The 26,599-nt window shown below is 33.6% G+C and overlaps 7 protein-coding genes and 1 long non-coding RNA gene across 14 annotated transcripts; 1 reads left to right on the top strand and 7 right to left on the bottom strand.

The window, feature by feature from the left end:
- Nucleotides 1–311: 311 nt before the first annotated feature.
- AT4G06860 lies at nt 312–733 on the bottom strand. The gene has a single exon (NR_142047.1). It is a non-coding gene; the product is annotated as an other RNA (long non-coding RNA).
- AT4G18970 (GDSL-like Lipase/Acylhydrolase superfamily protein) lies at nt 466–3,042 on the top strand. 2 transcript variants are annotated; one of them, NM_001203838.1, is made up of 6 exons: nt 773–1,190; nt 1,285–1,409; nt 1,523–1,768; nt 1,891–2,146; nt 2,233–2,455; nt 2,742–3,042. In NM_001203838.1, the coding sequence occupies exons 1-6, from the start codon at nt 956–958 to the stop codon at nt 2,887–2,889; spliced, it is 1,233 nt and encodes a 410-aa protein (NP_001190767.1). In that variant the 5' UTR covers nt 773–955; the 3' UTR covers nt 2,890–3,042. The 2 variants fall into 2 exon arrangements, with proteins under 2 accessions (NP_567570.1, NP_001190767.1); NM_118014.4 differs by lacking the exon at nt 2,742–3,042 and having other exon boundaries at nt 466–1,190; nt 2,233–2,672.
- Nucleotides 3,043–3,224: 182 nt separating this feature from the next.
- AG (K-box region and MADS-box transcription factor family protein) lies at nt 3,225–8,908 on the bottom strand (the record flags this gene model as incomplete). Of its 4 annotated transcripts, none has more annotated exons than NM_001341309.1 (10): nt 3,225–3,495; nt 3,605–3,801; nt 3,932–3,973; nt 4,058–4,099; nt 4,186–4,285; nt 4,373–4,434; nt 4,537–4,610; nt 4,693–4,782; nt 7,618–7,852; nt 8,084–8,908. In NM_001341309.1, the coding sequence occupies 9 exons, from the start codon at nt 7,721–7,723 to the stop codon at nt 3,492–3,494; spliced, it is 717 nt and encodes a 238-aa protein (NP_001328877.1). In that variant the 3' UTR covers nt 3,225–3,491. The 4 variants fall into 4 exon arrangements, with proteins under 4 accessions (NP_001328877.1, NP_001190766.1, NP_001328876.1 ...); NM_001203837.1 differs by having other exon boundaries at nt 8,408–8,908; NM_001341310.1 differs by having other exon boundaries at nt 3,605–3,973; nt 8,408–8,908.
- A 4,439-nt stretch (nt 8,909–13,347) lies between these two features.
- Nucleotides 13,348–16,520, bottom strand: AT4G18950 (Integrin-linked protein kinase family). 2 transcript variants are annotated; one of them, NM_118012.5, is made up of 12 exons: nt 15,747–16,520; nt 15,564–15,638; nt 15,377–15,472; nt 15,204–15,289; nt 14,998–15,118; nt 14,836–14,915; nt 14,679–14,741; nt 14,466–14,572; nt 14,250–14,335; nt 14,051–14,172; nt 13,833–13,944; nt 13,348–13,733 (listed from the first exon to the last, which is right to left on the bottom strand). In NM_118012.5, the coding sequence occupies exons 1-12, from the start codon at nt 16,077–16,079 to the stop codon at nt 13,635–13,637; spliced, it is 1,380 nt and encodes a 459-aa protein (NP_567568.1). In that variant the 5' UTR covers nt 16,080–16,520; the 3' UTR covers nt 13,348–13,634. The 2 variants fall into 2 exon arrangements, with proteins under 2 accessions (NP_567568.1, NP_001329842.1); NM_001341308.1 differs by having other exon boundaries at nt 13,350–13,944; nt 15,747–16,424.
- A 1,348-nt stretch (nt 16,521–17,868) lies between these two features.
- On the bottom strand, nt 17,869–19,106 carry AT4G18940 (RNA ligase/cyclic nucleotide phosphodiesterase family protein). Its single transcript, NM_118011.3, has 3 exons — nt 18,691–19,106; nt 18,540–18,594; nt 17,869–18,376 (listed from the first exon to the last, which is right to left on the bottom strand). Exons 1-3 carry the CDS (start codon nt 19,030–19,032, stop codon nt 18,183–18,185), a joined length of 591 nt encoding a protein of 196 aa, NP_193629.1. The 5' UTR covers nt 19,033–19,106; the 3' UTR covers nt 17,869–18,182.
- A 612-nt stretch (nt 19,107–19,718) lies between these two features.
- On the bottom strand, nt 19,719–21,331 carry AT4G18930 (RNA ligase/cyclic nucleotide phosphodiesterase family protein). Its single transcript, NM_118010.5, has 3 exons — nt 20,680–21,331; nt 20,411–20,465; nt 19,719–20,081 (listed from the first exon to the last, which is right to left on the bottom strand). The coding sequence occupies exons 1-3, from the start codon at nt 20,965–20,967 to the stop codon at nt 19,879–19,881; spliced, it is 546 nt and encodes a 181-aa protein (NP_193628.1). The 5' UTR covers nt 20,968–21,331; the 3' UTR covers nt 19,719–19,878.
- Nucleotides 21,332–21,482: 151 nt separating this feature from the next.
- AT4G18920 (histone acetyltransferase (DUF1264)) lies at nt 21,483–23,009 on the bottom strand. Its single transcript, NM_118009.3, has 4 exons — nt 22,692–23,009; nt 22,228–22,310; nt 22,032–22,146; nt 21,483–21,934 (listed from the first exon to the last, which is right to left on the bottom strand). Exons 1-4 carry the CDS (start codon nt 22,978–22,980, stop codon nt 21,678–21,680), a joined length of 744 nt encoding a protein of 247 aa, NP_567567.1. The 5' UTR covers nt 22,981–23,009; the 3' UTR covers nt 21,483–21,677.
- Nucleotides 23,010–23,253: 244 nt separating this feature from the next.
- NIP1;2 (NOD26-like intrinsic protein 1;2) lies at nt 23,254–25,720 on the bottom strand. Of its 2 annotated transcripts, NM_118008.4 has the most exons (5): nt 25,395–25,720; nt 25,037–25,261; nt 24,107–24,325; nt 23,908–23,969; nt 23,254–23,804 (listed from the first exon to the last, which is right to left on the bottom strand). In NM_118008.4, the coding sequence occupies exons 1-5, from the start codon at nt 25,551–25,553 to the stop codon at nt 23,585–23,587; spliced, it is 885 nt and encodes a 294-aa protein (NP_193626.1). In that variant the 5' UTR covers nt 25,554–25,720; the 3' UTR covers nt 23,254–23,584. The 2 variants fall into 2 exon arrangements, with proteins under 2 accessions (NP_193626.1, NP_001327999.1); NM_001341307.1 differs by lacking the exon at nt 23,254–23,804 and having other exon boundaries at nt 23,851–23,969; nt 25,395–25,705.
- Between the last annotated feature and the right edge of the window lie 879 nt (nt 25,721–26,599).

The following is a 26,599-nucleotide window of genomic DNA, read 5'->3' as shown; positions in this document are numbered from 1 at the left end:
TATAAGTTTTTCTACTGGTCCACTCTACATCATTACTTACCAAATCTATTTTAAAATCGTCTTATATATCCTTTGGGTGGCTACTTAGTACAGAAAGGTAGAATCTTTGTGGACAAATGCTTCACAATTTATTCCCAAAGTGATTATTTTCTTACTGTGTCACTGAAGAAGAAGAAGATGCATGAACAAAAAGACACAGAATTTATGAACTTCCAACTACCACATTATGTCAATCATGATGTTCATCTTCATGACATAGTGTTTCCTCTTGCCATTTAATGTTATTTTTGCCATCTACCTCCATTAATACATGCATCCATACCTCAACATCATTCTTCATCGTCAATTTGAACCCAACCAGAATCAATCTGAGCTGTTCGATTACTTCCCAGGACACAGGACACATGATCAAGATTATGCAACTGGCCCTAACAATTCATCATTTGTTTACAATTTGCCATCAATCACAAACCCAACTGTCTCATCCCTTGGCACACTAGCAAATTAATCTAAATAAGCTAAAGGGTAACTTAGTCGGTGTCTCCATCTCAATCCTTGTTTCAAATCTCAAATCTCTAATCCTTTAAATGTCCAAACATATGGTTCCCTCTGAAGACAACTTTTTCTGGTAAACTATAATAACAGAATGATCAGTTTAGTCGTTTAGACACACAAGTTGGTCCCAACACTGTAAAAAAACAGAGTATTATCAATTCTCTCCCACTCGTTATGTCTCCACATAATTATACAGTTACTTTACATATCTACACATAAACATTATCACCGCGTGACATTTAATGCTTCTTCAACTGTCTAAAGCTCAAAACTTGTTTTGTCATTCCCTCCATATTCTTCTGACCTTTATTATATACATCCATTTACATTCTTCACGTTATCAGACCAATCTCTCTCTTCTTCTTCTTCACGTTCTCTCTCTTTCCGGATAAGGGTAGAGATGGCTAGAGTTTGTGTAATGATGATGGCTATGGCTATAGCTATGGCTATGAACATAGCTATGGGTGATCCAATAGCACCATGTTACTTCATATTCGGTGACTCTTTGGTTGATAGTGGAAACAACAATCGGCTTACCTCTCTAGCAAGAGCTAATTACTTCCCTTACGGTATCGACTTCCAGTACGGTCCAACCGGTCGCTTCTCCAACGGAAAAACCACCGTCGATGTCATCAGTAATCTTTTAACCAACACCCTTCTTTTGTTTACATTCTGTTCTTTGGTCTAAAACATGTAATCAAGAAAAAGAACTAACTTTATCTGTTTTAGCTGAGCTTCTTGGTTTCGATGACTACATTACACCGTATTCCGAAGCAAGGGGAGAAGATATCCTAAGAGGAGTAAACTACGCTTCTGCAGCTGCCGGAATCCGAGAAGAAACTGGTCGACAATTGGTAATTTAGTCCTTAAAACAGAATACACAATTTTGGTTTGATGTCATGAGATATCATTTAGACTTCAGTTTTTAAAACTAGGAAACATAAATCTTTTTCCATTTTTGGTTCAGGGAGCTAGAATAACATTTGCAGGGCAAGTAGCTAATCATGTAAACACTGTGTCACAAGTTGTGAACATACTCGGAGACGAGAATGAAGCTGCTAATTACCTAAGTAAATGCATCTACTCAATCGGGTTAGGCAGTAACGACTATCTCAATAACTATTTTATGCCTGTTTATTACTCCACCGGGAGCCAGTACTCCCCGGATGCCTACGCCAACGACCTCATAAACCGCTACACCGAGCAACTCCGGGTCCGTTCATTTATTTGCTAATATTCTCTGTTTCTTTAAACTCTGTTTCCTCTGTCCGCTGTTCATATATACTCTGTTTTCTCTGTGTTTGATAAGAATCTTTGTATTTTTGTATGGAGTAGATAATGTATAACAACGGAGCGAGGAAGTTTGCGCTAGTTGGTATAGGTGCAATAGGATGCAGTCCAAATGAGCTGGCTCAAAACAGCAGAGACGGGGTGACTTGTGACGAAAGGATCAATTCCGCTAACAGAATCTTCAACAGTAAGCTTGTGTCTCTGGTTGATCACTTCAACCAAAACACACCAGGGGCCAAGTTCACTTACATTAATGCTTATGGTATCTTCCAAGACATGGTAGCTAATCCTTCTCGCTATGGTAAGAGTCACCTCTTAAACAAACTCTATCAAATGTTGCCTGAAAACTTTGTTGATGGTTTCATCAACGTCTTGTTAATGGTTTAGGGTTTAGGGTGACAAACGCGGGATGTTGTGGAGTTGGGAGGAACAATGGACAGATAACTTGTCTTCCGGGTCAAGCTCCATGTCTTAACAGGGACGAGTATGTGTTCTGGGACGCGTTTCATCCAGGAGAAGCTGCGAATGTTGTCATCGGTAGTCGATCTTTTCAGAGAGAATCTGCTTCTGATGCTCATCCTTATGATATCCAGCAGCTTGCTCGGCTCTAGTTCATGAAATTTCCTCCAAGCAAACACAGAGTGAAAAAGAGAGGGAGACAGATTTAATCTTTTTCTTATTTAAGTGTTTGATGATTGTTTCTTTTTGCTGCAGAAGAATTGTTTGTTTTGTTGAGTTTATGTATCATGGTTCTATATAATGACATGAAATTTCTGCTTTCTTATAGATGACTAAATTCATTTGGATCTCTGATTCTCTTATTAGTTATTACTATGTATCAATCTTTTAATTGTTCAAACACTTTTCTAGTAAATGGATATAAAAAGAAACTGAAGTTGGTTTAAATGGCGAATTCTGATAAGAGGAAGCTTGTGCATAAGAGTCAGGTTCTTGAACAATAACAACTATATCTTGTCCCTTGCAAAAAAAATTGTTGGACCGGGCCTGGATGGAAATGGATGTTGCGTTCCATACAAAATCTAGTAACCGGAGGCTAGGAAAATGAGCTTGATTATGACCATGATTTATTGAGAACAGGTATGGAGCCATCCGATAATGTTTGCTCTTGGTTTACGAAATGAAGCTAGGCAGAGATAAGCTATTGTATGTGCATTTAAAGAAAATATGGTTAATACTCTTGTATGTGTTTTCACCGAGCAAGACGCGAGATATTGAGACCGGGTGGTGAATGTATTCCTGGTAGGCAGCTACAAAATGAACGAATGTTTCGACATTTTGCAACTGTACCACATGGGGAGAAGGAGGAGGAGGATGGAACTCAGCACATGAATATATATCATTATCATATTGAGACTTTTCTATAATAAAATCATTAATAGAGCAGGAATTGGTAATTAAATACAACAATTGAACTAATAGTACACTTATACACATAGATGTTTTGAAGCAAATTAAGCACATTAATGACATGTCTTTAAGATATTAATTTCACATCAACATAAGCATAAAATTCACTGATACAACATTCATGGGATAAATATATATATAACATGCATTAGCTTTATATTGCTTGCTCAACCCAATTCTGGTTTTTATTCACTCCCGGCCATTTCCTTCAGCCTATATTACCTACAAAACAGCATAAAAGACCAAATCCATGCTGTCAAGTTTTACAAAATGGACCGATTAATAATATAAGACTAGAATGATTGATCGGAGCAAGATTTTGTGTCCTTACACTAACTGGAGAGCGGTTTGGTCTTGGCGACCCGCGGATGAGTAATGGTGATTGTTAGGTTGCAATGCCGCGACTTGGAAATAATTCCGTGAATCAAACGGTTGAGATTGCGTTTGAGGTGGTGGCATAAGCTGCTCGTAGTTAGATCCTCCTGGCATTAGACTTATACTCGGATTGTTCCTCTCATTTTCAGCTATCTACATTACACAAATATATGTCATAAACTATTTATCTACAAGTACTTTCACCATTTTAATCGTTTTCATATAATATTTATTGAAACAATAGGGAAAATTATAGAAATTGATATATAATGTGTACTTTTACCTTTGCACGAAGAATCTGGTTATCGTTATGCAAATCAACTTCCTGCTTAATCGGTGCAATGCAAATGAGCAAAATTATTATAAGAACATATTAAGAATAGAAATTAAGTTAAGATTTATTTCTTACTCTTTTCTGCATGTAGTCGATTTCAGAAAATAAGAGCTCATTCTGTAAAATTAAACAAAAATTAGCAACAAGGCATATAGATTTAATTTGATATTATATTGAAGCATTTATAAAAAAAATAGAATTACCTTCTTGGATCGGATTCGGGTAATACTTCTCTCTAATCTGCCTTCCAAGTTCCTGAGCTCTTTGGGAGACATTGACCCTATCGTCTCACCCATCAATTGCCTAATTGATTTATCAACATATGTTAATATATCAAATAGTTAATAACAACCAAGTAATCAAATATTTCAAGTCAGTTAGATAATTAACCTGTTGGAGTTTTGTATGCTGATTATTTGTTGACGCAATTTGGCTGATTCTTGTTGATAATACTACAACAACAACAAAAAAAAAAAGAGTAAAAGAATGAACAATGTTGTCATGTCATCATATATTAATTAAAATCATTCGTGTAATATTAAGTTACCACTTACCTGTGCATTAATTTCTGCCACCGATCCGGTGTTAGAATTGTCCGATATTGCCTTCTTGTACCTCTCAATAGTCCCTTTTACACTGCAATAATTTTTTTAAAGGAATTAATAAGTTAATTAGACCTATTAACTACCTATTTTCTAAACTTAATCTACGCTTAAATCTGCATTTTGATAAGTAATAAAAAATAAAATTGATAGGGTCAAATCGACCACTTGCACAGTTAAGTGATTCTAATACGAAACCTTAAAAGCAAACATCGGTTCTTTTGAGTCAGAAGAAATGCAACTTAATGTGACACATGATGTGAAGAAAAAACAAAAGTAATATAAGAAAAGGGAACAATTAAATAGTTAATAAAATATTTCCTTAAAGTTGTAACAAATAAAGAATCATTTTATGAAACAATATGAACCCTAAATAAATTAAAATTCCTCTGAAACCTTAAATTTATCGAGCTAGTGATTGGCTGCCAACTGCCATGCTGGCAAAATTAGAGTGACATGATTGGTCTGAACATGTCTAGGGTTTCAGACATGTGACATGTGTCAACAACCCATTAACACATTGGGTATAAATCCAATAGACATTTGATAGTATTAAAATTGTAACCATTGGATTAAATTTAAACGTGATGGATGTAACTAAATGACTTGTCCGAGTAACATCACAACGTTCCATACTTTCCTTATTTGGAATATAATTAAATTTACCATTTATTCTTTTTTCTTGAGTTTCCTGTATATGTACTTGTACATAGATATATATACACAAATACGTATTACAATGACATATTATAGACTTTGATGTCTGAACTCTCAACCTTCTCGATGGAGAGATCATGACCGTAGATTTTTTTGGATCGTAGAAGGCAGACCAAACTCTTAAACTATTGGATCCGTACTAAAAATCTCACTTTCCTCTCAGTACCCATAATGAGAGAGAAAATGATAAAAATCCCTAACATTATTCTCTCTCTAGAAAAAAAAAAGATACTTCAAAAAGAAAGAGAAATTGCATAAATCTATCTACACCAAAGATGTTGAAGCAATTCCAATGCTATACTTCTATGCCAAATCTATTTATTCAGTGATCATTAATCTTTTTACTTCCAAGAAATATGAACAATTTAGTATCCTTATAATTTTTGTCTCTATATATGTAATATGAACATTGGGTATTGACCAAATGAGAAATCTAATATTAAATGGTCAAAAGTAGTAATATGATGACATTTTTGAATTTATAAATAGGTTACAAATTAATTCATTATGACATAAAACCTTCTTGTCAGAAGTCAAGAACTGAAACTAACAAAACTTTATAATAAATTAGTAAAAATACAAGTGAAAAATAAAAAGAAATAATATCTGAGTGATGACGTGATCAAAGATTCTTTAACAAAGACAACAAATCTTACAGACCCAAAACCTAATCTTGCGCTCAATTCCAACCTCTGAAAAAACCTCAAAAATCTTATAAAAGAAAATAAATAAAGAAACGAAACTCTGATTTCGTAGAGTACCCATCGGATATATAAAAAGAAATTAGTAGGTAAATGAAGACTAATTTTGATTGACTGATTTAATTTGAAGTCGTTGTTAGCTTTTCTTGTTTTGGACATGAGAATTATATATTTCAGGACATGAGAGTTGACAACTGTAAACGATTAAGAAAATTGATCTTTTAATTTTCAAACACCATTTAATCTTGACATGTTTTATGTTTTGGTGGAGAAGAAAGTAATCACGTGGGACTCTCTACTAATAAGTATTTGGAAATTGCGTGTCGAATTAGAGATTACTAGTTTGAGTAATGTAGTTCGAAATGAGATTAGTTATTTTTAATTTTAAAAAGAGTAATTTTAAGGAATAACAAAAAAGAGTCCCCATAAGCTAATTTGTCTTAATTACCTCCTTGTTTCATTGACTATTTGAAATCTTGAAAATTCAGTTGAAATTTCAAATCTATGTTTCTTTTGACCACTTCTAAACTAATCTTAGCTCATATATAATTTTCCAAAACTACAAAAATAACACTAACATTTAACATTCTCAAGAGAAAACAAAAACAAAAACTTAGATAACCATCTAAATTGTCCTACATGTACGTATAAGTTCCATTATTTTCTATCACTCATATAAGTTAAAATTTCATGAAAACTCAAAAATCTAGCTAGTTTCACCTTATTCACTCTCACTTACCATCACATGTGTTTGTATCAAATATATGATATGATATAATTCATGAGAGAGAAAGAGAGCTAGAGATAAGAAAGGAAAGTAAGAGAAAGAAGAGAAGAAAAAGAGAGACACAGACATTAACAACAATGGAGGATGGATGATCACAAAACAGAAGATATGACCTCATAGTCCTTCCTTACTCTCTCCCCAATTTGTTTCCCAAAACTTACTTTTATAGTCATAAAAATCAAGTTTTTACCTATTACAACACCAGATCTATAAATATATCTAAATCTTCAAGTACTTGTTAGTAAGGAAAATAGAAAGATATAAGATTTTATTATTATTATAATAACAGAAATGAGTGAAGAAAGAACACCCAACAAAGTGAATCTTAGTTCTACAAAACTGAATCTAAAACTCCACATTAGAAAAAACCCTGATGGTTTCTTATTTCTTTTCATTTATTATCTAACTCTCACTCAGATCTCCTTTAACTTTGTACCATTTCCCTCACTTCATATATCTATATATAACAAATTCTCTCTTTTTATTTAAGTCTTAAGGGAAAATTAATATACACATGAAGAACAAGAAATTAGATCTACAAAATTGTTACAAAAACCCCCGAAGTAAATAAAATAAACATATCAAACAAATATTCCCACTAATGTTAGTGTGTTTATATATATATGTGTGTGGAATATGAAGGAAAAAAGTGAAAAATAATCCTACCCATAAGAGCATTCAAGAAGAAGAGAATCAAATCTAGCTTAGAAGATCGAAAACCCTCGTAAAAGATTTATGCTTTAACATAAACATAAAACCCTAAATCGGACTTTAAAAATAATTTAATTATTAATAAAGTAAGAACAGAGCACGAGAAGAAGAAGAAACCTGTTGTTAGAGTACTCATAGAGACGACCACGGCTAGAGAAGACGATGAGTGCGACTTCAGCATCACAAAGAACAGAGAGCTCGTAAGCTTTCTTGAGCAAACCATTTCTACGTTTGCAAAAAGTGACTTGACGATTCGTTGTGTTCTCGATCCGTTTGATTTCGATCTTTCCTCTCCCAGATTTCCTCAAGGGAGAGGAATCTCCTCCTAGCTCCGATTGGTACGCCGTGATTGCTGCTCCAAAGCCAAAAACGTTTAGGGCAAAATTTGATTAGTACAGAATTACAAGAATCCAACAAAAAACCAATCAAGATTTTCTTGAAAAGACTCAAGATTCTTCATGTTTTCTATTCTTTTGAATTATGGTTGAGATTAAAGTTAAACTATAAAGATTTAATTTAATTCTGTTGCCGACACACATCTTATAGAAGGAATTATAAAGTTGAAGAACTTTATTGATCTTACATTCATATTCTCCTAACAAGAGTTAATCAAGAAAGGATGGTAATACACAAGTTATAAACTAAGAACAAAATTGTTTTGTAACCATAGGGATAATTTAAATCTAGAGTGTGAAAAAGAAAAGTTTTAAAGAGTTAAAGAAGATCAGAGAATTTGTGAATCTTGTTTCTCTCTAAATAACATAAAAAGAATCAAATCAAAACGGGAAAAAAGGAAACTAAAGAAGAACAAAAATTTGGTTTAAGGACCAAAAGAAGTGAAGCAAAGTAATATTATGAAGAAGATAATGTTTGAAAGGATTGGGGAACAACAAAATACTAGCCTGACCTGTTGGGGGGAGAAGAACAAAGGGGAAAGTTTTATTTTTCTTGGGAAAATGATTTTCTGGAAAGTATGAGATTTGGAGAAGTTGCAGAAAATGGAAGGTAAGGTTGTGCTGGTGAAGAGATGGGTATATACATTTATAAAGGAATATTTTTTTTCTTTTTAATTTTCTCTACTATTTATCACCATTTTTCCCCACTTTTTACATCCATATAGTGTCTTGTCAATTTGTGTTTGATTACTGGTTTTCTTACTCACTAAAGCATAGTTTTATGAATGGAATCTATGAGATAAGTATGTGTTTCTTCTTTATTAGATAGAGTTAATATACATGTATTTTCTGAAAAGTAATTCTATTTAAACTGGTTTTGGAACATACACATGTTAGATAATTATGTGGTGAAAGTTGATTTTGAGAATTGACAAAAGTTTTGTACTTGGTTGATAGTTATATATGAGGGAAGTATAATTAATTAAACTGGTGTTTCTTTTCAGTACATTTAGACATATGATAGGTTAAAATAAAAGATTGACATAGAGCAATCTAAAGGTTCACAAAGCATGAGTACATCAGCTTTTGAAATCACATGAAAAATATTATTAATAAATAGTGTTAATTACCATAAATAACACCCACCATACATCCGGACTTTTCATAAATATAATACTTATTAAGGACACCCCCAAATTGAGAAATTGTAGAAATGAATAAATAGTTTTTGGAAATGAAGAAAAAAAGAGAGAGTTATTGGTGGGTAGTTCTTGTGTGGTCTTTCACAAAGGTCTAAATGAAAAGAGGGTTCAAGTTGGGCAATCACTCATGAGATGCAGACTCTACTTACCATTACTTGTCTTTGCTTTTCATGTGAAAGTTTTTGAGGCACTAAAATCTTTGGGTAAATCTGATCAGTACATTTTTTTGTTACAACAAATATCGATCTTCTTCTTTGTTTCTAGTTTTTACTAAATCTTGATCTTTTTAAAGAGGAAAAAATTTCAGCTCTATTCCCTTTTCTTTTGTGAATTGTTTTAAAGATTTAAGTGACATTCTGCAGGAAAATTTGTTTCACTAATTAAGGAAGTTATTTATAAACAAATATATGGTGTTGTATATTTGATACCATTTTACATTATTTTGCCAGAATAAATATAAGAAAATGGATTCTGGATACTGAAAATATTAAAGAATAGAATTTCAAAAAATTTATGATAATATTGTAATTACATGATGAGGTGTAATTTATTCCGTATATAGTAACTGATGGTGTACAAATATAAAGTAACATATAAAAGAAAACTGTGTAATTAGATATATGGCTAAACTGATTATTAGTAGTAAGAACCAATATACTTATCTATTTAATGGTGTGGCAAATATAGAATCGAATGATGTAAAAAGAAGGAGAAAATTACTCAGATAGTGAAGAAAATTAGCATACTATTTATGTTAGTGAGATTTGAAGTTGATGATGTTTACTTGTTGTGATATTGACATATAAAAAAAATGATAAATTAATAAGATAAATAGGGTTTTAGGGTTTATAGGGGAAATAGGGAGATGAAGCGTACTTTTAAGGGGCTGGACAAGACGTAGGGCTTAATTTGGAAAGTTATTTAAGTGTAATGCTTCTGACTCAATTAGAAGGTAACCAGACTTTTCTCTCTTCTCCAACTACTTTAATCTCTCTCTCTTTTTTTACATTTTCTTTTTGACTTTTGTCGCCCTCTTCAAGATCACAGCTCTCCATATTGTTTGTGAAACTACTATATGAATATACATAGGTGACTACTTAATAAATTTTGTTGAAAAGTATCTAACTGTTAAAATAGTTCTCCTAATTGGCTAAATGGATTAAAATTTAACCCAAAATATGGATTAATAATCTTTCTTGTTTTATTTGATAAAGATCTTTGTAGCTCGTATGTGGAAGAAAAAAATTGGGTAGATATTTTCTAACATTTTGTTAAATAAGTTATTTTTAAAAAATGTTGAATAATTGAGGAGCACAATGTATAAATGGAGTAAGGTTATGCCAAAAGAAGAGGGAGAGTAGCATGTGATGTGTAGTCTTTGATCTCCATCTTTATGAACCCATTTAAGGTAATTTGATAGAGATAAGAGAAACCTATATGTATATACAGTCCATATTCATATTTATTTCCCTATAACTATATATACATCCACTTGCAATGTGCTTTCTTTTCTTTTGTACTTTTTCTTTCTTTCTTGCAATTAGAAAAAATAGTATAGCTTAACTGCATGTAATTTACCTTCTCTAGTAGTATATTTAATTAGCAAGAGTTAAAGTAAGTTTAGTAAGAATTACTGAATTGAATACTAGTAAAATTTACAAATTAGTACATAATTAGATTTCCTTTACGTCACATGTATGCTTGTATGTATGGAAATTGATTAGGTCATTTATAAAAGAAACAACTCAATTGCTTTGGGTCAAGCTTTCATGGTCGAAGTGGGTTTTAAAAACCATAAAATCTTCTCGTATCTTACATGATGGACCACAATCGAAGGTTGCTTTCTACCATATTTTGATCACTTTTGATTTGAGTTTTTATTAAAACAAAAATATGTGACTCGCTGAATTATTTACCCGATTTAAAATACTGTTTTTCAATGGTGTTTTATCTTAGGAATAACAATATCACACATCGGAAGTTAGACAAAGATCCTAATAATATAGAAGATATATGGATTGATCCACTGCAAATTGGTTTTGAGGACAGATTAATATTTTATCCAACTAGTCTAAACGTATCATCAGAAAAAATGTATCGATCAATTTGGTAAAGGCTCGATTTTGACCAAAAAACAATATGCATAATTCTTGTTTAGTGTATCTTAATGTATTTTTTTAATGTCATCTACTACAAGAAAACAATACGAACTCCAACAATTTTTCTTACGAAATTTTGGTGTAAAATCTATGAAATTTTCATCAAATGTTGTTTTGAAGGTTTTAATTTAATAGAAAAACCGTTACTCGTGTACTAAGTTCACAAAGACATAGAATGTGTACTAGATAAGTTCCCACGTAATAATGATTATAAATATTAAATTATATATGATCAATAAAAGCAATAAATATTTAAAACATTAATTTGACGTCGAATCATACATTTTGTGTTGGAGAAGGGATCACTTAAATGACACTACCTAATCAAATTTAATGCATATTCTTTTGTTCCTTAATTTTTCTTCCTCGTCATTAAAAAAAATGGATACATTATATTACCTAGAATAAAATCAGTTCACAGAAAACAAAAGAATACTCTCTCTGTTTTGAAATTATATATTCTGTAACATTCCATCCCAAAATTAGTATGACGTGATTAGTAGATCAACAGACCACAAACCATTTGAAAATTTTCAAATATTTTGAAAATTTTCCAAACTGCTAGAAATAGATTCTGCGTACTTTTATAAATTCCGTAAAAATATGGAATTGGCATTCAAACTTAGATACTATATATATAGCATTTTGTGGGAATTTAAGATTTGTTTTCGTCAGGTTCCAATATAATTTAAAGATATTTTTGTTTGGTTTTGGACCGAATTAAGACTAATTAGAAAGAAAAAAAAAAAGAGAAATCAGTGCTGCTTTTGGCTTGATTGTGATTGTGCCACTCAAATTATTGGCCAATATTAAGCCAAGTTTTGTGTTTGCATGAATGTATTATGTGTTTATTTTAGCATATTTGTGTGTTACTAGAAGATTAAACTAATTAAGTGTAATCAAAACCAATTTTAATCATTTTCCGAGCTCCGAACACTCTCTAGCACCTATGCTCTTACCTCCCTCTAAAATCCCACCAGAATTCTCTTCCTCGATCAATAAAGGTCGGCGATCTTTTTCGATTTGTTTTCTAAACATTGTTCTTCCACTTCTATTTGTCCATGTATTTATATAAATAATAATTAAGATGATTTCGTGAATTGAATTATTTAGATGAAAAAATAATAATTATTATAGTAAGTCATTAAAAATAAAATGAAATCGCATAAAAGTATCTAAAGTTAACTCTTGAGATATCTATCATAGACTCCCGCAAGTATGAAGGTCTTCTCAATGATGGCTTCGAGCAAGAAGCATCCCCTATTAAAGATATATTCTCTCTTAGTAAAAAAAAACAGAAGGAGGACATATTCTCTCCTTATTCTTTTGTTTTTTCACAATTTTTCCTTTGAATTGCTTGTCGATAATTGTTTTTTTTGTTAATCGAATAAATTTTAGATTTTGAAGAAAGGAAAATCGTTGCAAACTCGGGAAGAAAACTTTAATAAATCATATTTTCCATCACGAACTTAATCGTATAACCTATGATAATGTGCATAGCCAGGGAAAAGTGGCCCATGAGGTTATAATTGGATACAAATTAATACAGTTTCCAGATCAAGAGCCTGTTTTTGGGACCCTCTTAAAAATGTCTATATTATATGTGTGTTTTCATATTCTTGAATCTTGGTGTATGTATTCTTTTGTGATAGACATAAAATTTCATGTGGTTTTACAGGATTCACAATTTAGGGTAAGCCTTTGATAGAAAAGTATAGTAACACTCACATGAGATCCAATGACAAGAACCACAGGTGTGTGTTAGTCTAGTGATTCTTTATCTATTCGTTTAGGTCGATGCATTATTCAATTATTTTAGCAACAAAAAAAAACATTTGATATTTGAATACAAACAAAAGATGGTAAGAAAAATGAGTACCGGAGTGATTTTGAAGCAAGTTGAAGTGTCAAATGCTCCAGTTAAAGAAACATTGCAAAAACATATCCAACTTTCAGATTTTGAAAGTGCAATTATAACCAAAATGCAGAATATGCTTGCAACTACTATAACTCAAATTATTTGAGGCTACTATGGTCGGTAAAGAAAGAAGCTTTTAAAAAGAATAAAAGAAGCAAACATTAAATCTGTTTGACCTTTCGAAGTTAGGGATCATAAAAGATTGAGGAAAAATCATAAATATTCTTAAACCAATTTTTTAGATTACAACAGCAAATATATATTGCGGTTAAAATCATAGATCTTACAACAATTTTGTATACTAGAATAAAAAAAATGCAGTTTTTGTATACACGAAGACTTTCTTGAGTTCTTCAGTGTACAACAAATATACAAAGTCAAATTCGGTTGCTTTGGGGAAACCCAAACTAAACCGGAAGGAATGGATACAAAAGAATGGTTTCTTTAACCGTTTAAAGAATCACAAATGTGAACCGGATGATGAGCCGTCATGGCTGCTCAAATCCCAATTATGTTTCTTCTTGTGCTCGAAATTCTGAAAGCATGTCAATGGCCTCATCTGAGAAAAGAAAAAGACAACATGTAGAAGTAGAAACACATCAGAGAGACAAACAAACAAAACTCAATGTGTGTTTGATAGAGATATAGAGAAACAGACCCTCCATTGTCGCTTGTGACCCATGTGGTGAAGAATGGACTCAAGTCGTTTAATGATCTCTCTGAAAGTTGGTCGCTTTGCAGGTTTCTCATGCCAGCATTCTTCTATCAACCTATGGGATTCAAAAATCGGATTAATGACATGAACCAAACCAATCAATGATGCAAAACTGTTCATAAGTATTTAGTTTCTTGGTGAAAGAGAGAAGAAAGACTCACGTTTTAAGACCATGTGGGTAATTCTTTGATGGAGCTTTGAATAATGGCCGATGTTTGCCAGCATAAGCTTCAGAAGCTTCACTGTCTTCCTTTTCAGCAAACGGCATTCGGCCTTCGATCATCTAGAGAATCCGACATTGGAATCAATGACATGAAAAAAAATACTTGAGAAAGTCACAAGTTTTTAGTTTTTACTTACCTCCTGAACGATCAATGCAAATGAGAAAACATCAGCTTTTGTATCGTATTCTTCACTAGTGAAAACCTCGGGAGCTATATATCGACCTATAATGTGGATAACACCGATAAATTTTTATTATAACACATCCAGTAATGAAGACTCTTTAACCAAGCAGATCAAGAATTAAAGCATTCAAAATTTACAGTAACTAGTTGGGTGCGAAAAAGTACTTACAAGAAATGTCTTGACATGTAAAAGGCTTGTCTTCTTTAACAGTAACAAGCTTGCTTACTCCAAAGTCTGCAACTTTCAGATGCCCTGAATCATCCCGCAGAATGTTTCTGCAAATATAGTTTTACCAATGTCAGAACGAAAACAGAAAGAGTTTGCTGTCAGTAACTGCACATATAAGAGACAGAAACCACTGATATGGACAGTGTGACTCACGAAGGTTCAAGATCGCGGTGGATTATAGGGTCTCCTTTGATCTCATGAAGATAGCTCATTCCCCTAGGATAATTCGAACGGGTAAGATTTACAAGAGAATCTTATAGAACATATATAAACAACGAAGAAGAGACATATATAGCTTCAACTTGCATACCTAGCAATATCAAGGGCATATCTAACAGCAGTAGCTGGTTTCAATTGTCCTTTTCGTTTGAGCAATTCACGCAAATCCCCCTGAAGAATATATCAAATGAGATCTTGGTTTCGTGAAACTAAATGCAAAAATAATTTCAAATTTATCAGAGAAAGTCAGTACCCTGGGCAAATATTCAGTCACAATCATCATTGGGTTACTTTGGGTTACAGCACCAAGAAACTGCACAATGTTTGGATGCCTAAGCCTTTGGAGCAATGCAAGCTCATCATGGAACTTCCTCCTACACGCACATACAAAAAGATTATGGTAAGGAATTGGAATCCAAAACCTTAGAAGTTAGAACCGTCTACAGGATATTTACTTACACTTGATCGTCATCGCTCAAAACTTCATCATCCAGCTTTTTCACCGCAACTTGAATACCACGCCACATTGCCATACAGTAAGTTCCCTGAAACAAGAATCTTCACACTGTTAAGACAAAAAAGACTCAAACTTATAGATACAAGATCCATTACAGATGAAACATGTTTTTTACCTTTGTTATCTCTTTGCTTTGAGTGAAATCAAGCTCACTAGGATTTATTTCATACTCAGGGACTTCACGAGCAGTCTTAACGTGCATTGGAGCCATCTGAAAACATACAAATGTGTCAACAATCATGAGAAAAACAAATAAGCTTCCAATCAAACACCAAAACCAACATTACTAGCCAGATTCTTACCGGATGTTTAGCTCCATGTATCTCAAGAATCTTGATAACATCAATGTTCTTGTAAAATATCGCATCTGCAAATGGCTGTTTTCTAAAACGTATTAGATCACTAACAAACATCATCATTACTCAACATAACCAGAGAGACAATCACCAAAAAAAAAAAAAGCAATTGGTTTAGTTTCTTCTTACAGTGCTTCCCCAACGATCTTTAGGATCAACCTCAGCTTTCCGATCAAGAAGAAGCTCAACAACATCTTTCAATCCTTGACAAGCCGCCACGTGTAAAGCAGTCCGATCATCAATGTCTCTGTAATTAGCATCAATCCCTGAATCAATAAGCTCCTTAATCCCTTCAATGTCACCTTCATTAGCCAAATACATTAGTCTCACACCACCATCGATCTCTTCTCCATCCTCAAACACCTCTTCTTCTGAGTGAACCGACGGCTCCGGAATCTTCTCCGGCGCCATTGATGATTGCCTACCAATCGTAAACCTCGGCTGTTGATAATCCTCTTCCATTCCAACAAAAACCCTAAAACCCTGATTTGTATCCGAAAATCTCGGAGTGGGTCAACGAAAAATCAAATCTTTCTACAGTAAAGCTCCAAACTTTTTGGTACCCTTTTGAAAACAGAGACCCTAAAACCCCGATTTAAACCCGATTCACACAATCTGAGAAGAGATTGAACAAAGAAATCGCAAAGAGAATCAAAAAGGTTTCTTCTTTTTTGGTTCTGAATGAATAGAGAATTAAACCCAGCGGCGAAATTTATAGGTGAATGATGCCGTAATGGAGAAGACTAAGCTGGTCGGTAAGAAAGTCATCGGAGAGGAAAAGGAGAAGAACCAGCTTTTGTTGAGCGCGTGTTTGTCACGTGATTTTATGCGCGTATATAGACGTCATATCTGGCGCCACGGTAACAATGCGTTGACGAAAAGAGAGAATAACAAATCTTAGCCGTTGATGTAAACAGCGTCAGATGAAACTTAACGGTGTGGATGAACCCGCACGTGTTTGGATTCGATTCGGTTAAACGACTGCGTTTTACATGCGCCGACGAGTTTTTGTAAGTTTGTAACCAACCTGGCTCGTGAATTTTTAAAGTCATGTCTAAAATTAAAGACTTTTTAAAAAGGGGATAAGAATTATAAGATTACATGAGTTCTATTTTGGTTTGAATTCTAAAATGATATATTTACATATTTTCCACTTGTTTTCTTTATCAATTTACAGGGTACTTTAGTTGTTTCTTGATAATAGCCACTTTAGTTGGCCAAGGAAAAAATATACAAACAAATTGGATAAGGTTTCATGCTAAGAATGTGATTCAATTTATTGTGGTGTACATTGAATAGGTAAAGATTGACATCTGCATCCTCATCTTTTTTTTGGGGGTCAAATTTCAGTTTAGAACCAAAACTCGTTTAACTTACTTATTCAACTTCACAACATGTGGATTTGTATGGCTTTAACATTTTTTCTAATTTTTATTTCATCATTTGTCAACCTTTAGACTTAACTATCTTTTCAACCAGTTATGTATAACAACTAACATGCAAGGTCAAGATTTTGACATTCGTATCTTAAGACATGATGATAATCAATTTGTTGTCTTAAATGACAAGTTGTCTAATTATAGCTCATATGTTCCTGCTGAAAACATTTTAATATTACTTCTCCTTTGATTTCAATCCAACTTTATGGAGTTTCTCTAAGTGATTTAGTAACAAATGTCAACTATACATTCCAAATTGGTTCCTAGCTACTCTTATAGAGATGTTTTTCTATAGCTCATTTGGTTTACTAAAATTAAAAGAATATTCTAATTAATTAGATACGAATAGTGGTTGAATGAAAGTATAATAATTAGATTTCATAGCATCTTATTAACCAAAATTGGATACATACACGTCACATGAATGTCAACGTTACTTAAATAAAAAGTTTCAAGAAAGTATTATATTTTACGAAATTCGAGCAAAATCTTACCAAGTTTTGTCCTATACTCGTACTAAATTATGATGAAAAAACTTTACATTAAATTTTAAATCTATGTTAAAACATATGCACATAGCTATCATATTTTAGTTTCGACGAATGACAAGTTGTTTACTTATAGCTTTTTCCTCCTCCTGCACCCTTATCAATGATTCTTATCTTTAATGTCAATTCAAACTTTTTGAACCTTTTGTTAGTAATTTAGTAACAAATGTCAACTAGACTCCAAATTGATTCATGATTGTGTGCTTTTAAATATTATATCTTGAATCATCTTATTATGATATTATCAGTTTGATAAGAGTCCAATGATTCAAATCCTTGACTAGGTCATTCTTCTTCAAGATATAAACCAAAACACTTAACAAGAAACAGAAGGAGGAATATTCCCACAAGATCCATAAACTATGTTCATATTAACATAGAATTAAGCCAGAGGCAAAGATACATTTAGACCAAACCGATAACAAATTTGAGCCGAACCATGGAACATCATACCTTACTAAACCAATGCAGCAGATGAAAACCGAATAAGGGGAGACAAATTGCACACAACACACAAAGCACAAGAGGAAGATTGGAGACTAGGCCCAAAACCATAATATTTATTTACTTTATTTCATTTAAGAAATTAGAGTATGTTCGTCAACTTTCACCCACGATCCAACGTCTGCATCGGTTATCCATAATGCAACTCGATTTATCTTAAAATTCAATCCGTCGAGACTCGAATCAAGCGTGTAAGCTTTCTCTAACGCTTTCTTCTTCTCCCTCTCCGTTAAATCGCCGTAGAGTATGCTCATGTGTGGCACGTAAACTGCAACAATCCAACGTTTCAAATACACGTACACAGAAAGAGAAAGAAACAAAAAAACACGTTTCTTGGTAATAATATGATTTTTAGTGTTTTTCACAATAATAACGTTTTAATTACTTCCCAACCAAATATTAAAATCCGATTAATCGAGATTAGATCATACATTTTCCGGTGAAGGGTTTGAAGTGGGCCATGAAATGTCCGGCAGCATTCATTACCTGTAAACATAAGACAAACGCAAAAACAATGTCCGGTAGCTTATAAGTTTCAATTTCGGTTAAAGATTTGTTTCAGTTTATGCATGTAAAATATACCTCTACGGTGTGCCGGAGAGATACGTAGAGACACTGAAAGTAAGAAGTTCCGGCGGAGACTTGGTCAACGGTAGCAGGATACACCTTAAAACCTTCACACGCCGACTTGAACATCCGTTTAGCCTCGCTGGCCGTAAGTTTGTAAGGGAAAGGTCCAACGAGGGTTAAGTGAGGATCAAATGCTGGACCGCCAAACTCTGACCTGAGCCCTTCCATTAACCTCTGAAGCCGATCCTCCACGTCATCCTCCGGTACTGCCCAGATAGCATACATTGCCTTTTCCTCTTCATCATCCTCCTGCGTTTGTGGCGGTTGCAGTGGCGTTGCGTTTTCTTCCGTCATTGTCCCTTCTCGCAAGACTCGTCTCAATGTTGATGTGACTATATAAGTAATCGTTGCCACGATTAAGGGTGAATAAAAAGATTATTATTGAAAAAGCCAAATTAAACAAACCAAAATCTACTGAAATTTTATAGTTGACTTATACATATTAAATATTAGATACAACCATATTAGATGTTTTTTTAAAAGATGGAACCATATTCATAAATATAGTATTAATTATTATTTTTTTATTGTTTATCTAATTGTTGGAACCAAATTAAACTACAAATGATTTCATTTTCTAGAGACGCAATAACATCAAAAACCGATAATACCTAACATAAACCAAGTCGAAGATCAGGTTATACACTATCTAATTGTGGTTTTTAACTTGCACACATCCTATCAAATAATAAATCTTGTTTAAGAGACGGCGATAGGGTCACACTATTCATATAATGTAGTGTGAGTTAAAATAATAATTTATAAAGAATCATGGCCTTGTTGATCAAAAGAAACATATTCATAGCCGTAACTGCTCCACCTAAATTGCCTTTTGGATTGAAGTTAACAAAATGTCTTATGGACATTGACGCAGATTATGAAACACTAGTAAAAGACTTTTTTCATTTTTCTTGGTATAACTCTTTAAAAGGACGCAAGTCTTACAAAAAGCTTGTGAATTGTTGTTTCTTGTAGTTAAATATGCAAATCGTCATGTGAAGTTGTTAGCAAGTTTGGTGTAATATGTATCGGAGTTGTATTGTAACATTATTATTCAGTTTTAGAGAAAACGATACATTATTCAAAAGCAAGTTCATTATGATCTTTTGTTACAGATTCAGAACCAAAGTTTTGACTTTCTTAAGGATTGAGATTGCATACAGCCACTGTCTCCCATGTCTCTAGAGTCTTGTCCTCGGTATCGGTTTTGCATAGAGCAAGTCGGTTTAACCGGAAACTGAGTCCATCGAGGCTGCTATCGAGCGTGTAAGCTTTCTCCTGCGCATTCTTCTTCTCTTCCTCTGTCAACTCAGCGTAAAGCAGGCTCAAATGCGGCATGTAAGCTGCAATTATGTGTAGACAGAGAATATTATATGAATCATGAATCTAAAATGAGAGATTATCCTCAAGATTACCATCAAGGCTTCCCAAAAGCAACAAACACCACACCCTATAGATATCGATTTCGTTAGCAATTTTTGTACTTAACCAAGCCGATATAATCTCAAAATGTTGTTTGATTTAAGCAAAAAAAAGTATACTTGGCAGGCTAGTGTACAACACTCCCCTAAGAGACCTTGTTAAGTAACTTAAGCTCAGACTTGTCAAACTTAAGACACTAACTAAAGCTTTGATTTATAGAAACCAGTTAAAAAGTCAAAAAGGAGCTTACGTGTGGTAGTGGAACAATTGAAATGGTTCTTACAGTGTTCACCAGCTTCCATTACCTGTAATAAACAGTGCCAACATTACAGATAATAACATTAGATTCTAAATTCATTACCCAAGCCACATATCTTTATCCAGACGGCAGACACAAACCCAAGATTTCAATATGTAATCAAGAATATTAGTCAGGACTAAACTTTATCTTAAGTATGTCTTCTATACAATTCTATTAGAAAGATCGAATCTTGAAATGAAAAGTCCTGACTTTTATACCTCAGGGGTGGTTTGGAGAAGCAAGAAAACGCATTGAAAGAAGAAAGTTCCGGTGGAGACGCGATCAACGGTGGCGGTGTAAGCTTTAAGACCGTCGCAAGCTGATTCGAACATCTTCTTGGCTTCGTCTGCCGTCAGATAAGCAGATACGGCGACGGTGACGTGAGGAACGAATCTTGGGCCAGTGAATTCGGATCTCAAAGCTTCCATTAGCTTTTTGAATCGGGGCTCCGATTCCTCATCTGGTAATGCCCAAACCGAGTATACATCCTTCTTCACCTCTTCCATGGATCGATCGGTCAGTGCTAATTTGCTTCAAGAATATTATGAGAAGAAGATTAACATTTTATATTAGTTGTACTAATCAGGGAATACGTTAATAAGTCATAGTAATTATTAATAGACAACGAATAAAGATATGAAAATACGACCAACGAGCTGTAAGTCATATTAATTATTCATAGACAACGACTAAGGATATTAAAATACGACCAAAATGCTCTTGGTTTTGGTCAGTAGTAAATTTTCTAAGTGAAGGTGTTGGATTGTAGCCATGTTGGAAGGAATCTTTTTTTCAAAGGAAATGAATTTAATCAGATGTGAATTCCATCTTGACGACGACGTATGTAGTAAACATAAACATACGATGAAGTTATCAACTACATGGGCTCATGAACGCACACCTTTGGAGTGCAATGGACCTCTATATTAAGAAAAGGCTTTTTAGGAAACTGATATGCAAAAGGTAAAAGGCTACATTGTCAGTTGTCACAAAGAGTTTTTGGGCTTCTAGATGCATGTCTTTCTCTTTTGCTTAAACCAGAAAAAAAAAGGGTACACAACCTATTTAGAGTGAGTGAATGAGTAACAAAGAGCGAAAAAATTCTCATGTTTATGACATTATCATACTCCATAACATAATAAGTACACAACCCATCTAGTGTAAGCTTACGAAAACTTATATAATTAATGTCTGAGAAAAAAAGCACACACAAAAGTTAGGGGAAGGGAGCTGTTCTCTTCATATCTGTTTCAACAACATCAAGCGCAAAGCCTTTCCTAAACCTAACCCAATAATCAGCAACCAGGTTCTTCTTCTCTGGTCCACAGATCCCATCTCTTGACGGCTTCAACGATTCAGTCGAGATTCCATGTTCTTCATCTCTCTTTTTCACCAACTCCGGTTTGATTCTCCCGAGATTCACGTCTTGTGGCGATACCATTAGTGATGGTACACCTAGTGGTAATTTATCCCCTATAACAAGACAACAAAAAACCTAAGTTACTAAACTCATATCATCTATAATCATATCAAATATATAAAAAAAATCATATTAAGATGAGTTTATTACCTCGGTCAATCTGCCATGTACACCAAAATTTCCCGTAAGATTTGGCAAGATTTTTAAGCTCCGGTTTCGCAACGAGCTCAGGGACCCTTGGAGTTACTAGAAGAGCCATTTGGATCTAAAAACAACTCTCATTCGATCATTTTCGTTTTTCAGATAAATAATAAACATATCGGACAATGTATCGAAAATCATGAACCTCGTAATCATGCGAGTGCCAAAGCTTTTGTTCCTCCGGTGAGAGACTTTCGAATAACTTTTCCGACACTATATATTCGATCCCTATAGATTCAATACAATAACAAACAAAATTCAGAAGTCATTAGTCTCTAGCAAAAAGCTTCAATGCTCAAACTTAGAAAACATTTATACGCATAAAAAATATGCATGGCCATTAATTTACCGCCTATATAAACCTAAAATTAATAGTGCATACGAAAAAAATGAAGTTTAGTTTTATTTTATTTTCATATAAAATTGTGAATGTGTGAAACGAATAAACAAACACAACGCAACCTCATAGGATCCAACACACATTAGAGGACATGGAATAGTATATAAGAGACGTGATCAATCCATATATTGCATTGTTTTTTAATTGGTAGCTAATGAAACTTAACTCAAAAAAATGTAAACAAACTATCGAAGTCGAAGTATATTTACCTATGAGATGAGCCTTAGAGGAATTGGAATCGTAGACAGCACATTGGAGGAAATCCTGGTTTACACGGTGGCCGTAAATATGAACTTCGATCTGACGACCGGGATCATGGCTATAGCAAGCGAATGAACACACGTGGAGGCTCATTTGCCTGATCGGTTTCATCGATTGCATCATAGCCGTTCCTTTCTCTAGCATCGCCGTAGTGGTTTTCGTCGGATTTCCCATTGGCTCCTTTCCATCTCCACTGCTTGCCGGACACGCCACCGGAACCTTATCACTCGATGCCATCGTAACAACACCCTTTTTTCTTGTTCTTTAGTTTGGTTCGAGTGTTTTGCTTTTGGTCTTATAAGAGAGGAGTGATGTTTGCATGAGGAAAGCATGACGTGAATGATTCCATGCGTGACACGTCATTCGGATTGATGATGTGGCGAACAATGGCGACAAAATGACACGTGGCCGGATTTTAAGCTCTTGGACAAAGTATTGCACACTTGGCAATGTTTGCGACACCGGCTTTTGTGCTTTGTTTGACGAGTTCTAAATTGCAACTTTTGACAATTTTTGCGTAAACTAAGGATCTTTCTATCCAAAATTGCATTAATGATTTCAAAGGTGTAACGATACAGTAGCACCATAAATATGACGACATTATCTTTCGCATAAAAAGAGAAAGATATAATATAGCAGTTAATACAACCATATAGCACGTAATTAGATATGGCCAAACTCGTTATAGATCAGTTACATATTCGTCACATACCATAAATGTTTATCCATTTGCGGTAATCCAAATTTAAAAACACTTTAATACAAAATATTCCAGTTACTTCTTTAGTGATACAACTTAACCTCCGATGACTAGTACAACATAGTCATGTTTTTCTTTTTCTTAACGAGAGCTACCGTTTCGCACTGTCTTTAAAAAAGAACCGCTTTTAGTTATTTCTCGTAATGGCTTATCAGTATATCGAACCATGTTATAAACCCACGCACCCGAAACTGCACCAACAATTGGAGAAACTATGTAGATCCAAAGTCCTCTGTAGCAACTGTAGACCATTGCAGGTCCTAAACTTCGTCCTGGATTCATCGATGCTCCCGATACCGGCCTAATATAAAGATAAACATAACCATATATCATTTTCAAATTTTCTGTCGATAAAGAAAACTATATAAAAAAGAAAATGATAGTAATTAATAATAGTATATTACCCGGCAATTATCACGTTAAGTAGCACTGTTGATCCTACTGCTAGTCCAGCAAGTTCTCCGATCTAGAGTATAAAAAGGATAACACATTAGCTGAAGTTAAAACGAACATTGCTTACAATAGTTAGAATCCCTAACATATATCCATCAAATTTGATTATTATATCATTTCGTGCAACATAAGAAGATTTCGAATACTAACCGCTCTATTATCGGTGGCAACGCCAGAAATAACGAACATTAGGTAGAAAGTAATGATAAACTCGATCACAAACGACTGCAAATTCGATCCAGATGGTAATGTTCCGACGAACACATCGTGTTTCCCACTACAAACATCTTGATCAAGTCCGAACAAGAGCCGTAAAGTCGCCGCCGCTAGCGTTGATCCGATCACTTGTGATATCACATAAGCCGGAACCTACAAAAATATAAGAAATAAAATTTAGTGACCAATTATTTGATATGCGATATCATATTAACTAGGGACCCAATTTTGGAAGATTGTGAAGATTTTGACGTTTATATAACACAATTTTGTTTGACTTTGTTTGTGTGGAGAAGTTATATATACGGACAAATGTTACATGGTAAACACACACTTTTAAAATTTTCAATTTGGAAACTAACAAAAATACATTTAACTTTTTAACAAATAGTTAAACAAAAAACAAATTCCCCCTAGTTTTCCGGCTATACTCATATATCACCGTAGAGTCGTAGACGCATACATTTGAAATTATCTACACTCAATCACTCATGACTCGCATATGCTCATAAATACGTCTATCGTACAAATTCATTACTGAAAGAATTCTAATAAAAAATAAAGTCATTAGTGAAAGATATAAATGATTTAAAGGTTGTATACAGTATACACTATACAACACAAGAAAAACTTAAAAGATGCAACTTCTTTAAAATCCAATAAAGAATTATTAAAAAACATTATAACTTTTATTATAACCTATAGTTTCGTGCAAAAAGAATCAAACGACGGTTAAACTAAACCTATCAAACACAAAGACAATAATGTCTAATGTTGGTTTATCAAACTCAAAAATCATACTTAAATGCAACACTTGATCAATCCTTATAGTTTATAATTTATATAGGGATATAGAGTATAGACCTGTTTAAGAGGGAAACGGCCGCAAGAAGCGAATGCGATTGTGACGGCCGGATTGAAATGAGCACCGGAGATGTGACCGAGAGAGTAAACAAGGACCATGACGGTAAGTCCCCAAACGATGGCGATCCCTGGAAGAGTCACGGCTTTGTCATGTTGTGTGTTTACAGCCACCGCGGCACAACCGGCGAATATCAAGAAGTATGTTCCCAAAACCTCCGCCATCAACTGAAAACAGAGCAATTTGACAATTTAAAAAACAGAGCAAAACTAAAGATTTGTAAGACATATTTTTTCTTCTTCAAAACTAAAGAGGTTTTGGAGATTGAGAGTTACAGGAGTAAAGACAAAAGTAAAAAACCTTTTGTAAGAAAGGGACAGAGATAGAGAGGAGAGAGTCTTGTTTCTTCAAGGGTTTATGAATAGCTTGTTGTTGTTGTTGTTGTTCGTCTTCTTCCTTGAGATTGACCACCACAGCTCCGTCTCTAGCATCACCACCGTTTCCCGAGATCTCCGCCATAACTGTATTTCTCTTTTCACACACTAAAGAAAAATGAAAAGGATCAGACTTTAAACGACTGTTATGACTTTGTGTGAATGAGTTTGGTAGCTGGTTATCCCCAATTTATTGGCAAATCCAGAGAGAGAAAAAGATTGGAGACGATTTTTTATTTGACTATTTTATTAATTAAGAAGAAAAGGATGATGTATTTTAGAAACTATTTCACATGATATATTTGACCATTGCTGGCTCTATTAAGAAAACTACAATATCTCTCTGTTTTTTTTTTGTCAAGAGAAAACATATATCTCTGTTTTTATGTTCTCACCAGATTTTGGTACAAAATATTGAATTTTTGAAAATATGTAATATACAATTGTAATAAAACGAATGAATTCTTGAATGGGTTAAGCATTAATTTTGATATATATACTTCTTAGAATACTTGCAATTATATATTTTTGTTTAAGAAATATGTTAAAATATTCCCTAAATGCTTTGTATGCATTTCCCTAAATAGAGTGTGGATAAATATGTTCTTATCCGTAAAAGATTATTTTCTTAAGTTGATACGGAAAGTTATTTGATTTTTACACGTCATGTGGTTAATGTGATCGTCATATCATCATATAGACCAAAAATATAACAGACTTGATGACAAAATAGAGTATCATTTATGAGCAGAAATTGAAAAATGTCACTTGATGGAATTGATGAAGGCCTCTTTAAGTTTTCAACAACCAACCGAAAATATGGACGCTCTTTATTTTAGTTTCAAGGTACTCTGTGTATTATTAGGATCTAGATGCGAGCATAATTATCAAATTTTTACATTTTACCTAAGCTTTGAGTTTTCAAATACCTTGCTTTGTCTTTGTCTTTTTTTTTTTTTTTTTTTGTTAACTATTTTGCTTGTATTTGTTACGGTCTTATCTTATCCATCTTAACATGTAACTAATTATGAGAATAAGATATATGCCAAAAGAAGCTTCTTTACAGATCACAATTTGGATTTTTTACTAGATTGAGTATATACTGAATTTAGCATTGAATATTTGAATCAT

This window comes from Arabidopsis thaliana, chromosome 4 (assembly GCF_000001735.4).
Source record: "Arabidopsis thaliana chromosome 4, partial sequence".
NCBI lineage: Eukaryota > Viridiplantae > Streptophyta > Magnoliopsida > Brassicales > Brassicaceae > Arabidopsis > Arabidopsis thaliana.
Note: the sequence above shows the minus strand (reverse complement) of the source record. Positions and strands in the feature narration are given on the sequence as shown.